General features: G+C 39.3%; 1 protein-coding gene across 2 annotated transcripts in view; it reads right to left on the reverse strand.

The window, feature by feature from the left end:
• Positions 1 to 16,739, reverse strand: part of CERK (ceramide kinase) — a 44,797-nt gene extending 28,058 nt beyond the window's left edge. For both annotated transcript variants that reach the window (XM_083827493.1, XM_083827492.1), the window contains exons 1-5: positions 16,366 to 16,739; positions 7,104 to 7,217; positions 5,885 to 6,007; positions 3,526 to 3,651; positions 2,876 to 2,939 (exon numbers count right to left, since the gene is read on the reverse strand). In XM_083827493.1, the coding sequence (XP_083683619.1) occupies positions 2,876 to 2,939; positions 3,526 to 3,651; positions 5,885 to 6,007; positions 7,104 to 7,217; positions 16,366 to 16,498 (560 nt within the window). In that variant the 5' untranslated portion in view covers positions 16,499 to 16,739. The remainder of the gene's footprint in view (positions 1 to 2,875; positions 2,940 to 3,525; positions 3,652 to 5,884; positions 6,008 to 7,103; positions 7,218 to 16,365) is intronic.
• Between the last annotated feature and the right edge of the window lie 509 nt (positions 16,740 to 17,248).

Raw genomic sequence — 17,248 nt, forward strand, 5'->3', positions numbered from 1 at the left:
AGGCATATATATGAATCACTATTATCCTTATGCATATCAGATTTATTCGAAACAGTCATTATTTGTACAATATTACAGCATTAATATATGCCATTAACATATGTAGTTCTGCATAACAACGTAAAAGAACCTGCTATACGGTAACTACATTGGCTACATTAATTACGCATCTTCAAAGGGAAGCTGCTCTATCACTGAGCTATTGGATCAGTACGCTCACCAGGGGAAATTCTTATTAGGAGAAATGGGAAGAACAAACAGGAAACACGCACAAGAGGTTTCTACAATACGCCTCAGCACATACACTTGGAAGGTAAGGAAGCAATTATCAGTAAGAATCCTGTATCTAGTTCCAAAATTACAAGCACAGCTTTCCCAAATTGGGAATCTGTAGATTGTATGAAGAATCTCATCACTGAATGAAGGAAAACTCACTTATCAGAAGTGACTTATGAGGACAGGTGAACAACAATTAGATGCAGGAATCCAAAGCTTTCCCTCTATGTGAAAAGAATAAACTAAACTTAGAAACACACGCTTATGCGACTGAAACGTTCTTTTTCAATCTTCCATTTAACCACATGATCTGCTGTTTAATAATTTGCAAAAGAACTGCTTCCTAATGTTACTGTTCACCATAGAAACATACACAATGGTCTAAAGGCAGGCTTAGAAAGACAGCATGCAGTTCTCAAGGTACCTGCCATTCAGGCCCGGTCTGGGAATGGAAGAACTCTGAGATTCTAAAAAAGATGCACTTCTCTGGCCAACTCTTTTTCTCAGTCATGGTAAGGAAACCAAAAACAACCCCCACCAAAACAAGATTTAAGCTGGAACTACCAAAGAGCGATTTAGAGCACCTTTAAAATGAGTAAGTACATCTACACTAGAGATTGTTTCAATCTGTCAAAAATGTTTTGGGTACCACTACAATTGGTCACTGCCATTTGGTGTAAAAGCAAGTTGCTAGGAGGGGATTCCATCATGTTTTAAAAGACATCTTTGGGGATGGGAAGGCTCATCTCCTCCTTTTAATTCTGGCATATATCCCCAGATGGTAGAATCACCTCTCTTTAGAGCTGAACAACTCACCATGCTATCTTGAAGTCACCGTTAAGCTTCAAGTTGTTCCTATTATTCCTAAGCTTCCTAGAACATCCAACTTCTGCAGTTACTTATATACATACTGCACGGTGAGATTAAGTAGGCTGTTTTGTTGCATGTGGTTTTGGTTTTAAGCTATACATTTTTGTTTGTTTTTAGAAAGGCAAGGATTCTCTGCTTGTCTTCCCACTTTGATGTTGCAACATTTCCTAAGTAGTCTTCCTCCTTTCCCCAAAAGTCCCAACTTCTGTTTAACTATTTATTTTGAAAACTTTTTAAACTGTTTATCTGAACCTCCTGAAAAATACTTACTTTTATTTTTGTGATGAAACGGTAAGTGGCCTTAATGAGAATACACATATGCACAGCTTACAATAATACATACAATCTGCATCAATATAAAGCGTTAGAAGTTTTAAGTTGTAGAAGTTTCACTTCTCAATACTTTACTAGACTAAGTCTATATAGGTGAAGGCTAAAACATTATATTACAGTAGAAATGGAATCCTCCCATCCACACTAACAAGTTCAGCTACACCTTCTTGAATCTCACACAAGAGTAGCCTGTTTTGATAGTCCTTGACAAACCCTTCAGGACAGAATGATTGGTTACCACTTTGGGCACCATCTCATACAATAGCCAATTCTAAACATTGGCTTGCTTGATTCTCTTTCCCACTCTGTATTGAGATGCCACCAATCCTCAGTATTATATACTTCAAATGACTTAAGTCAGATGAAATGGAGAAAAATCTTAAATAGCTTTTTTCTAGGTTATTTTCCTTGCATATCTGCAAAACCAAGGAAAATGCCAATATTGTCAAAACGGTTTACATAAAGTCAACTTATTTTAAAGCAGCTCTAGGAACTCAATCTGTGAATGTAGTTTCTTACAATTACAATTTGTCAACATCATGCCTTCACTTGATTTATACCATGCAAGTACATTTTCGGAGTACTCTTGTAAATCTAAGTGTTGGTTGTTGTTTTGTTTTGTTTTTTTCAGTTTATGAACTTAAAAGTACCTGCCTACTTAAAAGTACCTCTCTACAACCATAGTCAGATATAATTTTAAAATACTGTAGTTATGAGAGTTTATCTGCATAGGTTCTGCATACGTTTTCAATTTTACAATCATATGGCTCATTTCATGTCATGAAACAGAACTGAAATGATTAGTTTATTCATTAAAAATACTCCGCTTCTACAATTGACTTAATGAGGGAATGCAATTTTATTATTCAGCTAAGTCTTCTTTTAAACCAGTAATTTCACAAACAGAACAAAACTGGTGAAAAAAGTAAAGCCAAATGACATAGCAGCTATTTCCACTTGGTGAAAGGAACTTTATTAAACATTTCTAAATAATGCATGATTTTACACTAATACAGTTTTTTGGACTCATGTAAGTGTCAAGATCACCTACTACAAAACTCTGCAGGGTATTTCTCAGGCTATCACAGAATACTCAGCTTCTGGATCAGCAAAAGTAATCTTACATCGATCTTCTGCACACCAATCTCATGCAAATATCATTATATTACACATGAATATATTACATATTGAACAGATCTACTGAAATGGTTCAGTTTTCCTTTGATACTCCTAAACGTGAATAACCTCATACAGAAAGGAACATGTCCCGCATCTTCCAACTGTTGCAATAAACATATCATCAATGAACTCTACTATTTTAAGTTAGAGACAACAAGAGACAGAATACAGAATAGATCAGTGAGGGGGAAAAAAAGGAGCAAATGAAGTTACTTACCCATCGTATTTGTTAATATTAACTTCAAATAAGTTGTCCTTAGCATGGTTAGCATGTTCAGTTACTATGAAGAAATGAGCACATAAAAATTACTGTTATAAAAATACTGTTATAAAAAGATATGACTGTTAAAACTGTTATTAATTTATTAATAACCATGATTCTATTGTCAGTATGCCCACAAGAACAGCTTGCCCATAAAAAGTGCTTCAAATGATTTTATGCCAAGGAAAGAATTGAAAGAGACAAGCACTATGAGATATATATATTTTTATATATATATATATACACATGGCTATATATAGCACAATTTTTAGCGAAACATTTTTCAAGTGAACAATTGTTTTTAAACTGTAAAACTGAAAGAGAGAGGAAAAAACAGTGTTTATTACAGATGAAGAGATCAAATATCTCAGAACTACCCAAACTTACAAATTATTTTAAGTTTGTACCTAGTAAGCAGAAAATGGACATAAGGTCATGATTTATCTGGGTATTTACACTTTAACTAGAAAACGTTCCCTCTGTACTGCTTAGCTTCATTCACTTAGTAAGAAAAGGTAAAATAACAGAAGGAACTTAAACACCATACCAACTCTTTAAGACATTTCTGAGTAGCTTATTAAGATATTGAAATATTCATTACTCACTAACAACATCAGTGGAGATAGAAGCCAGACTGAAGAGTGGAGCAACCTTCTGTTCATAAATCCTCTTCCCTTGTCGTTTTCCTCCATATGGATTAATATACACAAGCAACTGCTTTGGTCTACACTCTGCAGTAAGGTAAAAAATAAGATTTTTTTTTTTAACTCAAAAAAAAATTCAACAAGCTATGCAAAAACAAATCAGAAAACGCTAAAGTGAACATAACCTGCTTCTTCTACCTTGTGTATCATACCGAGTATACTGACAAAATTGACTGAATGGGTAACGTGACAGCAGGTGAAATTCAGGATCAGCAATGTTGATTACTTTTTTTTTTTCTTCATACCAGCAGAACCGCAACGCATCAAATGGTATGACTAGGTAGAAAATTTAAAGAATAAGCAAATAATACGTAACTGGGATCTGGATTTCTGCCTCATGTTGTAGTTTCACAAGTTGTATCAGTTACAAAGAATTAAATGCATGCATGCACAGTAGAAAACTAATGGGAGAAAAATCATTCTGAGTGTATACAAACTACCTGAGCCAGAGGCTATAAGACATTTCTGGAAGCTAAGGCTACTGTGCCAGAGAACGTAGGATTCACTCTGCTCTGTATGCTCTTATGAAGTATTTGCCAATACAGACCTTTTGTCTGGCTCCATGTGGCTAGTCTCACGCATATTATTCTCACATGGTGTTAGTAGCACAGGCATGCAGGACAAAAAATCCAAGCGCAGCAGGAGGAAAGGAACTTCCACATGAGACATACATCCAAATACTTTTCCATTAATTTATGTAAACAGTGTTGCTGCTTTGGTAGCATATTTAAAGCGAATTTCCTTTGTGCTATAAAGAAGCAATGAGGATATTTCACAAAACTACATGCTGCAACAGCAGAAGTTTGCCCTACATATGTAAGCCCTTCTCCTCAGAAAGGACCTTTGAGATTACTATTTCAAGTTTGTTCAAATTGCTATGGGTTTACATTGGCGGTGGCGATGAAAACAATTATTATATCTCTGTACCAATAGATACCTGAAATGGTAATGCTTGCTACACCAAGAGACACTTTTTTTTTTTAATAGAACACACATCTGTTATAACATTTGTACCTTCTCATACGACATTCTAAATTGTTATTTTAAAAGAATAAACAGAATTATTAGATCAACACACATAATAAATCCACCCAAGCTAGACTTTTTGAATGGTTTAAAGCTACCACACACCAAAGCACCATCCTCTCTGAGAACCTGCTACCTTTTTTGAAACTGTTTGTTACCAACTGAATGAACGTTTGTACTCAGAGATGTCTGACCAGGCCACATGTCTCATGGATGCAGTGAACAGGTGCACAAAACCCATTTCTTAAAAGATTTTATTGGAAGACATACCTCAGGTGTAACACATACAAAAGAAAAAAATGGTGAGATGCACACTTCCAATGCCTGTTCAAAAGAACGTTTTTTGTTAAGTATCTATTTTTAGGTATTTTTAGGCCTTGCCTGAGTCATGCTGTAGGTGTAACTGTCTCCAGGCCCTTCCCCATTTGTCTCTCTCTATCAGACGGAGGTCAGCTCTACGTTGTAAGTAGCTTGTCCCCAGTCCTGCCTCCAGCCCCACCTCCTGCTGCTCTGGATGGACTTGATTTCTTTGTCATGTCTGGGCTGTAAATGGAACCTGCTGCTATCCCCGTCCTGCTCAGAAACAGTGGGACCGTACCCTGGCCAGTGAGGGCACTGCCTGTGCTGTTGTCACCCTTGACTTGCCTTCTGCCACGGAGTCGTCCTGCTCCTGCTGCTCCCTGACATCTATCAAGTTGTCTCTGTCAGGAATGACTCCTGCAAAACTACTCTTAGCCTTCCAAAAAGTAGATGCCCAAGAGTTCCAGAAATTATTGCCTGGAACTCTGACCTAGATAAGGTACATTGTTACTAAGAGTGGATATGTGACACATAAGCACAAAAAGCCACCCACAAGTCCAATAATTACTACAACCCTTGTCCTTGGATCTTGAAAATATCTCAGATTTCTGAGCCTACATCTACACTTTACATTCTCCAAAGCTAGGATCTTTTAAAGCTGCTGCGAAGCTCCCACTATGTCCTTATTTTGCAAAAATAATTAACAAAAAAGGTATAAGACACCTATAGTCCTGACTGATGAAACACTCACTCAGTACAGCTTACAGATGTAAGTACAGCAAGATGCAAAGTAGTGACAAGAAGATTCCCCACCTGCCTCACCTTAAGCGAGCCTTAAGAGTTTAAAAAAGATATCAAAAATCTCAAAATAATCTTGACTGACGTACATGCCTGTAAAATGATGTTGCAAATGTTAGTACTTTGTCGAACTTACTCTGCATTTCAAGTAATTCTTTCAGTGCCTGCGTCCACTGGTTACACAAGTTCTCATCAACGCACCAAAACGTCACATCTCTGCACCACCAGCGGTGATTTCGGGCTTTTTTCACGTAATACACTATTAAAAAATAAAAATTAAAAAATAATAAAAAAGAAGAGGCACAATGAGACTGTTTGGTGAAATGACATGCATTTCAAATAGATCTCTCAAATATATGACTTTTTAAAGAAGTGCTAACCCCCGCTAATGAAAGGATTCAGAGCATCAACAGTAGAAACAAAAAAATTAAGTGAAAACATGCTCTATGTCCTTACCTTATATCAGATACTCAAACATAAACACTTTTTAAACCCAGTGCAATCCGTTCTCCATAAATTGATTATAAACATACAAAAGTTCTGAGCTTGTACAGATATTTTTAGCCATATTGAAATCTGCAATGTCTACGTGATATAAAAGGCCGTAAGCTTAAGATGATAAGGCAAGCCGTCATAGTAGCTCCCATCTAATCAACAGAACAGGGAGACTTTCATTTCATAAAGCTAAAATTTGAGGAAAAAAACGATTAAATCTTCTTGCACATCAAGAACTAGGTTGGTGAGATCAGAACACTCTTACTTTTCCATCTACAGTATCATCAATCATTACTACTGAAGGACTGAATGTGAGGGAAGTACTCTACAATATACTCCTTTGAATGGGAGCAATTGCATTTTCCCCAGCTTTGCAGCACAGAATTTACTACTGTTTCCCCAAAACAATCAGAACGTTTTTTTGGCACTTTGTCTTATGAATGCAGTCAATAACACAAAGAACATTTACGTGCACACATTCTGACGGTTAGGAATAATTAAGAAAAAAAAACACAAAAACAAACACAAATCAAAAACAAACATTTGGTCTCATTTTTCCAGCCTTTCTTCTGATTGTCTAATCAAGTAGTATAAAGCAAGTGTCCTACTGCAGATCCACTTAGCAGCAGAGATGTAAGACATGAGCTAGCACTTCATTATATAACCAGACAAACCATGTGTTCTTAAATGAAGGGTTCAAGTTCTCAAACTAAAGACCTTTAAATGTATACTGGAAGATTTTTTATACACATCATTTCTGTTAAAAATATTATTCATTCTGAAGATTACTTTTCAATCTGCCCTAAAATATCTCCAACAAGGTAATTAACACATGCATCCTGAGACTGTATCTGCCTTACCTGTGAAAGCATGTGGCTTTGCCAATTTTTGCCATTTGCCAGTGTTATGCTGTTTCTTGTTCAGTTCAGTTTCTTCTACAGCAATGATCTCAGAGGTTGGTACAAAATAGTTTTCTGTGTGAACACAAGACCTTACACATTGACATCTTAAAACAGCACCTGAATGTTTATTTTTACATACGATGTAGATGTACAATTAGAGTAGCTGCTTATTAAGCACAATCAAGAGCATAACTAGAAATTTGCTGAACATTTCCAACTTCCTCTCTCATTTACTCAAAGCACATCATCAATAACCACCTATGAACTACCTCAATTAATGTTTAAAGTGTCTACGATTTCTGAGAAAGCTAGATGTTCTGAGTATAAAAACGTTTTTGCATGAAGCGAAAATCCAGTAATATTGCTTTCAGAGGAAGGAAATTGCCCCTTCAGTGACCCCTAATCCAGACATTTGAGTGAATAGCACAAGCTATTTCAAAGAACATGCAACTAAATAAAGCAAAAGAGAAACTACAAAGGCTATTTGTTATTTTCAAGTAAGTAGCTGTCTTATGAAAGAAGGGCATTCATAAGAATTCTTAAGTCTTTAAATCCCACCAGGCTTTCAAACTTCAAGACCTCCTAAGAAGCAAATTCTAGATGTTATGTTTACGTACTGTTAAATCTAGTTCCCTTCCAAAAAAAGTAATGTTTTTCAGAATTAAAGGCCTCTTGTTTTCACATTATGAAAGAATTTCTTCTACCCGCATTTTTTTTCTCTCATTGTCCCTCAACACATTCTCAGTCTTCCTGACTCCCGTCAAACTGAGAATTTTGTCTCATTTTCATTACCAATTTCAAAATTTCTCTACTTTTACCTTATCTCAAAAAAAAAAAAATTAAGAGGAACTGAAAGAGCACACCGTGTATTTATGCACAAGCAAGTGGTGCACAAACACATACATACATATAACTATATAACTATGTATTATTATACTTTTTACTATAGAAGAGATTGTTATAATATACTTTCTCTTCCATATGTAGACAGATATAAAGAGATATTAGACAAAAAACAAACACTAATACTTTTGTTACTGTTTTTTGTTGTTGTTACTGGTTTCTACCCTGTATTTCAACTTTCTTGCTACTTTGCACAAGTAGTGTGGTGGTAGTAAGGAATGTAAAAGAAGTCAAACTTTTCATGAGCTCTTCACCGTGCTGACAACAATTAATTTGCTACTATTTTTTTTTCCTCTGTCCTATTTGTCAACAGCTCTTCTCAGTTGTTGTGTGTTGTCACATTCTGCTGAGAGCTCAGGATTATACGGGCAAGGCTTTTTTTCCTTACAGGTGTTTTAGTATTTAACTCAATGTATATTCCTTTAGGGTTTGTATTCTCACAGAGATTTTAAGATTGAGTCCAAAGACATGCTTAGTAGTCTCCAACTTTACTGTGAACTATTTTATGAGTACCTTCCTTCAGGAACCTGGCTGTATTCAAATACTTTTCACTACTTACAAAAGAAATTGCAGCTTATAATGACTGCATTTATCGTATTTAAAGCATAACAGGGAAATGCAACAATCATAGAATCTCTATAAAGATATAAGAGCAAAGACAAACTCACTAAAAATATTCAACATATATGTAGATATCACACACATACATATGTAGGACTACATCAAGTAATTAATATTGGATATTAACAATTAATTGGACTTTCTGACATTCAGAGCAAAAATCTGCTTGTTTTTAGGAATCTCGATATGATTATCCACTTAACATTTATCCAAGTAACAACATAGACTAGAAGGAACACTAAACTAAGAAAAGGGAGCAGGTGCTTTAACCTTTCTTTTTCTAGATCTGCTTTTAGTTCTTATTTTTCTATCAGCTATGCCACCTATCCATATGGCGGAATATGAAAGAAAGCTCATTACATTTATAAAGGCTGCACTTCAGTAACTCATTTTGATGTTGCTCACAGATATGCTACAGAACTGACAACATTTAGATCAAAATTTAAATGACAATACTGTAATGAATGTTCTGAGAAATAGTTTTATGTGCTGGATACTTAGTATGTATGCTAGAACAGGAACAGAAGTCATTGTTTTATTAAGCATTTTCTGTATTTAAAAAAAGAATGAAAAGAAAAGGAAAAAAAAGCTTTCCAACTGTACAAATAGCAAACTTTAAAAAAACACTTCTAAACCAGTATTACTGAAAGCATTTCTTTGGAGCATGTATTTTAGTACATACTGCATAACGTATATTAACAACCCCGGACCTTGAAACCAGTCTTACTAAGCCCTCTTAGTTCTTTAGATGTGTTCTCCACCTGAGAATCACATTGTGGAAGTCTTGCTTTTCTAGCAAATCTCTTCACAGATACGTCAAAAAACGCAAACAATAAACATTCTAGTTAAATACGTGCCTTTTTTAATCTTACGCCACAAGAGTTACATACTGCTAAAAAACAGGGTCCTGAACAAAAGAATGGCAAAAACAAACAAACACACACCATGATCTCACCTTTCCTCTGTAAATCTTTGTGTTTGGAGAAAGTCTTTGAGAAATTTCTCTTCTATGAATGCCAGCTATGCCAACGATGCCCCTCAGTACTATCTGACACTGTGCGAACACCAAGCAGCTCCACTGCCCTGACAGAATTCACCAATTTTAAGTAGTCAAAAACATACACTCCCTAATACAGTAATTGCCAAAAAGATACAAAGCTCTCTCAAATATTAACGTGTTATTCAGAACATTCCCTACAGCTTAAGAAAACAAGGCTTGAATGCAATGGCATTTATGTTTGAACAGAGCTCAAGAATTCCTATCAGCCCGAATCACAGAATGGTTATGGTTAGGAGAGACCTCTGGAGGTCATTTGGTCCAACCCCCTGCTTCAGCGGGGTCACACAGACCACGTTGCCCAGACCCACGTCCAGGCGGCTTCTGAAGATCTCCAAGGAGGAGATCCCACAGCCTCTCTGGGCAGCCTGTGCCAGAGCTCAGTCAAACACCCAGCACAGAAGTGCTCCTGGTGTTCAGGCAGCACCTCCTGTGTTCCAGGTTGTGACCACTGCCACTTGCCCTGGTACTGGGCACCACTAGAAGACTATTCTCTAATTCCTTCATCATTTTTGGAAGCCCTCCATTAAACTTTTTCCAGCATGTCCATGTCTCTGTTGTACAAGGGGACCTAGAAGTCAACACGGTACTCCAGTCGCAGCCTCATCAATGCCAAGTAGAGAGGAATCATAGAATCACAGAATATCCTGACTTAGTAGGGATCCACAATGATCATAAAGTCCAACTCCTGGCTCCACACAAGACCACCCCAAAATCAGACCATGTGTCTGAGAGCATTGCCCAAAAGTGTCCTGACTCTGTTAGGCTTGGTGCCATGACCGCTGCCCTGAGGAGCCTGTCCCAGTGCCCGACCACCCTCTGGGTGCAGAACCTTTCCCTAACCCCCAGCCTGACCCTCCCCTGTCCCAGCTCCATGCCGTTCCCTCGGGTCCTGTCGCTGTCCCCAGAGAGCAGAGCTCAGCGCCTGCCCCTCCGCTCCCCTCGTGAGGGAGCTGCAGGGCGCCATGAGGCCTCCCCTCAGCCTGCTCTGCTCTGGGCTGAACAAACCAAGGGACCTCTGCTGCTCCACACATTCTTGCCCTCTAGGCCCTTCACCATTTTCATAGCCCTCCTCTGGACACTCTCTAGTAGTTTTATGTCCTTCTTATATTGTGGCACCCAAAACCACACATGGTACTCGAGATGAGGCCGCACAGCACAGAGCAGGACAATCCCTTCCCTCGCCCAGCTGGCGGTGCTGGGCCTGATGCACCCCTAGGTACGTCTGGCCCTGTTGGCCAAACAGACTACAACAGACAGACAACAATCTTCCCACCACACTGGCTGTGCCACTCATTGCTCCGTGCTCAGTGCTCGTACAGTCTTAACAGAATCTTCTCTTGAAGTGCAAACTGACAAATCAGCAAAATACTGTGTTAGATGCATACTACTTCTCCCCACGTTAAACAAGTGAGGGAAAAAAACTGTAAGGTAAACACACTGACTAGGTTTGCTTTGTGAAAATAGGAACTGAAAGTTGTAAAGTGTGTTTTCGTCTGTTAGAATGGGTTTTTAGTGCGTCATCTCTGTCTGTAACTCCCACAGAACGCTTCCTGAGTTTACAAGCAAACTCGTTCAGAACCCAAGTCAAGATTTATTCATTTACTACAGCCAACCACGTATTCTACAGGTCAAATTCTCTCTAAAACATGTTAGTTTAGTGTTTCAGCGTGCAAAAAAAATACCCACCAAATGTCTGCGATTATAATATTTAGTTTATTCTTAAGTAGTCAGCTCAGCCCCATGAGTACACTGGCATTCAGAATTAATTTAATAATAAGCCTACTATTTTAACTTAAAAATATTAATGACTAAAGAGTACTTTTTCAGTCACTTTGAAGACTAATTTAATGTTATTTACTGTTACGGAAAGACAGCATGAATAGTAAGTTATCTTATCCTAAGCTTAAGCTTTCCTTTCACCTAGAAACAAGAAAACAAGAAAGTTTTCCATCAGAAGGTACATTGCATTATATTGATCATACACTAGAAAAAGTTGTGTCAAATAAAGATCAGACTACGTGAAGACGCTGCATAGGGATGCAGAGCATAATTACATAGAATTCACATCCTTAAAAAAAAAAAAGATGAGGAAAAAAAAAAGGAGTTGTGACTAAGTGATTTAATTCAAAACTGGAAAAGTCACTGAAAAAGCTGAAGGCCACGATCTCACAAAATACAGTCATGTATGTGCATGTGTGTATATATATACATACATATATGAATATATTTAAAAATAGAAAGCCAATTTAAAATAAATCCTCATATACTTCATAAACCAATAGACAATGAATAAGTTCCTAATGTAATTGGACACACAATTGCTAATTCCCTTCATGTATTGACTGTAGAACATTTTCCTGTTTTTTTAAATTTCCAAATTAAATCTAATTGATCAACTATGCATATTTCAATGCTAAAAACAAGAAGTTACTTAACAAGATGTATGTCGTCACCTTAAAGAAAAAAAGGGAAAAAAGAAAAAGAATCAAACCAAAACAATGAGAAGAAAAAAAAACAAAACACCACAAAACTCAAAGAGATATATGCAGAAAAACATACTGGTTAATGAAGTGTGCATCTGCACTTGAATAGTATGTTCCGCTGTTAGAAACAATGACTGTCAGGGCTGTTATTCCCCACATCCTACCAACTCAATATAGTCAGTGAAACTGCCAAGAAAAAAAACATGGTTCAGATTTCCTTACATGCCCGCTGCCAGCTGGGAACAACTCAGGAAAGGTGACTTTGACTAAGGATGTATCAACACACTACAGGTGCTGGACAGACCTAGTTTCCAAGTAATCCCACCTCTGTTGTTTCTGTACTGTGTTTTATCAAACTGAGCATTCTCTAGAATCCACATCATCAGAATGGCATCAGTCTTGTCAACACTAGTACTGAGGCTTCCTCGAGGGGTTCTTTTGGGAAAAATGCTGAAAAAAATGGGTCAAGGGAGAATTCTGAAGGAAAAAAATAGAAAGGTTAAGAGCACACAGAAAGGGAAGGTACACAGTCCAGGTGCCTACTTTGGTCATCCCTTTCCTTCCTGTACTTCACAAATAAAAAAATAGAAAAATGACTAAAGAATCTTATTCTGTGTTTACGCTACCTTAGAACTAGCCAAGACTTAAATCGTTTAAGTATATATGTACAATACATAAACTACAAAATTTAGTACACCACTTTTTAACTGTATTACTTGAAAAAAATAATCAACACCCCACAGATTGGGGCATCAACATGAGGAAATAATAAAACAAGATAATTAATCACCACAGCTTTGCATAAGCTACTTATGATTTACAACTACATCGTATGTACTAGTGTTCCAAAGTTGAAAAAGAACGTTCTTCAGCAAGCTTGAAGATGAAGACATGTCTAGGAGGAAAAGGTGTATAGCTAGAAGTAACTGAGAAACACATGAAGAAATTCAGATAAACCTTTTCATTCTAAGTTCAAATGAGTCTAACCAAAGAACAGGAAACGGGAACCTCTGCACTTGAAAATATGATGCTGTTAAACAAGGCCTAACAGAAGGAAGGAAAATAAACATTACTTAGGAGTTAAAGTTTTAAAAACATACCATGGCTTGAACAAGCATGCTATGTTTTTGTTATTGTTAGTATCTTCTCAATGACAGCATTAAAAATAATTCTGCTGAATCAATACTTATTTCTTCACAGAAGACATCTTGACAATGTTTTTCTCAAAAAAAAACAAAAAAATTATATTGTTGTGCAAAGATGAAAAACCACACGATCTCCCCATCTTCTACAAAACCACATTTTCCTAGACAACAGAACAAAGGCTCTATTGTTTCTCATCTGTTCCTGAGTTTGGATGCAATATCAAAGAGGTAGATACTTCAGTACTTCTACAGTACATCTAACTACAGTTCTAGTTCCTTATCTGTGAAAGTCTGAAAACCTTGACAAAATATATACTGAATCATTTTAACTCAAGCAGTTAAATGCAAGTGAGCAATAAATACTCAGAATATAAGCAGCTCTAAGTTGTTCTGTTTAAAGACTGTTTCACTGCAATAACTACCTATTCAACAAGAAGAAAAAAATACAGAATGCCTATACTGCATAATTAAGTCTATATTTAGGCATACTGTAAAGCAGTCACGTAGTCAAAGGCTAAATGCATGAAAGATATCAATCTTGGTCAAGCTACACCTCTGAAATTATATGCTTCTAACTAACCATCTTCCATATTATAAAGCTTATTTATATACCGTCATGTACATTGCTCATGTTTCCAAAATAATTGCAGAGAACACAGTGAGCCATCCCAGGTCTTAAAAAAGCTGAAAGACATGAAGGCAGCAAAAATATAGAACTGATGGTACTAAAGTGCAAGCTCGGGAAACACATGAATTAATCAGGACTTTTAGAATACTTCATTTATTGTATTGTTCTCTACATAAATTATAGCTGTGCTTTCAGAACACTTAAGCATTTCTATTTCTTCTCCCACTCTCCCTTTTCTCTTCTCAATCTATATCATATTTTCCAAAATCTTGTAAATAGCTGTGTTACAGGACAGCAACCACACTCGGTAACCAGGCTTGCCACTTAAGGAATCTCCAACTGAGTACTGTTACAGAAACCAGCTCAAAAAGAGCCTTGTTTATTATTATGTCCCACTCTCCTTCTACTACTCCCAGCATTCCGACATCCACATTGGAGCTGGCTTCAGGACAGGCTCATACTTGGTTTGGCCCACCAGCAATAAATCAAGAGAACTTGTTTATAAGCACTTGTAAACCTCAGAGGACTAATAATAGAGCTAGTGGGATTTTGTGGCATTCATTCATGGTCTGAGGGAAGTTATCATACAGTGGAATGGAGCTGCCACTGAGCTTGCTCTAGGCCTGTAAGGCAACCAGTAACTTCGGAAAGGATTTTTAGAAGGGTTTTACAAAATTCAACAGAATTCTCTCCATAGCAGGGGCTACTTTACCTTGTGGGAGCAACTGTCCCCAAAAGGCTTTGAAACGTTGTATATTACATTTAAAATCCAGATACCTTCCTCTAGAGGCATTTTATTCCATTAAACTCAGCAGATTAAGAACTAATTTGTCTGCAAAGTTTTAAGTTCATTTAGTTGCACATCTAAAGTAAGTTTCAAATGACCTTTTTCAGCAGTACTGCTGAAAAAATGCTAGAATACGTCAAATTGTGTACGCCCAACAGGAAGGGGACAATACCAAAAAACATTTTTATGTTATCACGAATAAGAGATACATTTAAAACATGACTGATTCTCAGTCACGTAGACTGCAACATCAAATTCATACAATTCTTTTTGAGTCCTCCTCTTTGCCCCATCTTTTTTCAAAAAGTCTTAAGTCAATAAGACATTATGATAAAAAAAAAAATATATATATATATATTTAAGCACATGCTAAGAAGGGAAGAACTATTTTACTATCTAAGTCTGTGAACTTGCCTGGGACTGGAGACATCTACATTTAACCTAAGATAAACTTCTAGTTAACTTTTCTATCATTCACTTAGTTCCTCTCTCTCTGTCTCAGTTCCTCCACCTCTAAAATGACGATGACTCTGGTTTTCCACTCTATACCAGCTGCTGTGAAGAGAAGGACATGAAACATTTTCACGTGTTCACATATCATGCTAGCAGGGCTATAAGACTACTGGAAATAATAAGCATATAAAAACCACAAGGTTAAAGAATCTGATAAAATAAATAAGGAGCAGAAAGCTTGATCTACTTCATGCAAAGACATTTTTAGAAGTCATCTTGAAATTTTCTCGGGCATTTTGGCAGTCATCTCTCGCAGCTGCAGTTTTATAAATCAGCACTATTCAAACTGCACAACCGGGGAACTACAAACAGCTTTGTTACCGCATTACAAACTAGTAGCCTGTAATAGATATTTCCCAAACAGGAACTCACAAAAGTTAAACTTTCTTTGGAAGTTTCGACGAAGCCCTTTACAAAGCAAACTGCTTCAAAAACAACTAACTTGAAAAGAAAAAAATACCTGAAACACTGCTTCAGGATGAAAGTGGTTTTTTTTAGCTGTAACTAAGTCATGCAGGTGAAAAAAAGTCACTTTTAAAGTTCTGTAAGTGTATCATGCTGTACTGTGATTGATGTAAATACAATTTGAAGACTACGTGCTGCCACGGCACCAGGGAACAACGGGCTTAAACCGAACGAGCCGCCGGTTTTCTCACCCAGCCACAGGGCCGGGTTTTCTCCCTTTGTTACCAAAAGCCCGTTCTCTGCTGCCCAGTTGCCCCCTCCGAGCAGCAGGCAGCCGGCTGCACCCACGTGTAAGGCGCCGGGCTCGGCTTGCAGCCGGGCTTTGGAAGGCGTGAGCTGCACAAAGAGCCCGGCACAGCCCCGCGGTGCCTCCGCCAGCCCGGGGCCGGCTCTCCAAGCGCTCCCGGGTGGACTCTAACCCCCAGACACTGCCTCTGAGGACGCGGGGCCACGCTGCCCGGCCGCTTTTATCCTTCACGAAGGGAAGAGGCTCGGCTCGGCTCGGCTCGGCACAGCCCTCGCTGCCCTCGTCGCAGCCCGGCAGGTGCCCCGCGGCCCTCCCGCCCCGCTCCGCCGCGGCCCGGCCGCCCCCGCTCCGCCCCGCTCCCCGCTCACCTCCGCCCCGCCGCGGGTGGCGCCAGGCCAGCAGCCCCCGCTCCTGGTCTAAGGTGACCTCGCAGCAGCGCTGCCCCAGCCCCAGCGAGGACACCAGCCGGGGCCGCCGGCCGGCCGGGAGCTGCTGCTCCATGGAGGGAAGCGCCGAGAGCTCCGGGCCCGGCGCGGCCCGCTGCGGAGCGGGCGGCGGCCGCCCGCGGGGCGAGCCCGGCAGCTAACGGCGCCCCTCGGCCGCCGCTACCCGGCCCCGAGGCGGGGCGAGGCGTCAGCGCCGACGACAGAGCCGCCGGGCCGGCCTCCGAGCGCGGGGCGGGGCGGAGGAAGGGCCCCGGTGGCCGGGCCCGGGCACCCAGGCCTCGACGCCCAGGCCCCGGCACCCGCGGCTCGCTGTGGGGAGGTGGGGTTTTGCGCAATAAAGCTCGTAGGTCGTGCTGCTGTTCTGCGTTGGGGTTCGTTCTGAGGGAGGATCGAGCGCTTCTCGAAGTGAAAGTGAAAACGTGTGCTTGGATAAGCCGCCAGAGCTCTCAGGATAGCCCTGCCTTCCTTTCTGTGGATGTAGTTTGTGTTTTACTTCAAGGTTTGAGGGGACCGCACTGGGACCGAATCGTGCAGTTATAATGTACAGGGATCATCGAGTCCAACTCCCTGACTGCTTCAGGGCCGTCCCAAAGTTAAAACCTGTCATTAAGAGCATTATCCTCTTGAACACTGACGCATGATGCATCGATGACCTCTCTAGGAAGCCTGTTCAAGCATCTAAACACACTCTCGGTAAAGAGGTTTTCCCCAGTGTCAAGTGTGACCCTCCCCTGAGGCAGCTGTGAGCCATTCCGTGTGTCCCGTCACGAAACACCAGGAACGAAACCAGCAGCACGCTCTCCAC

This window comes from Anser anser (assembly GCF_964211835.1).
Source record: "Anser anser genome assembly, chromosome: 1".
Lineage (NCBI taxonomy): Eukaryota > Metazoa > Chordata > Aves > Anseriformes > Anatidae > Anser > Anser anser.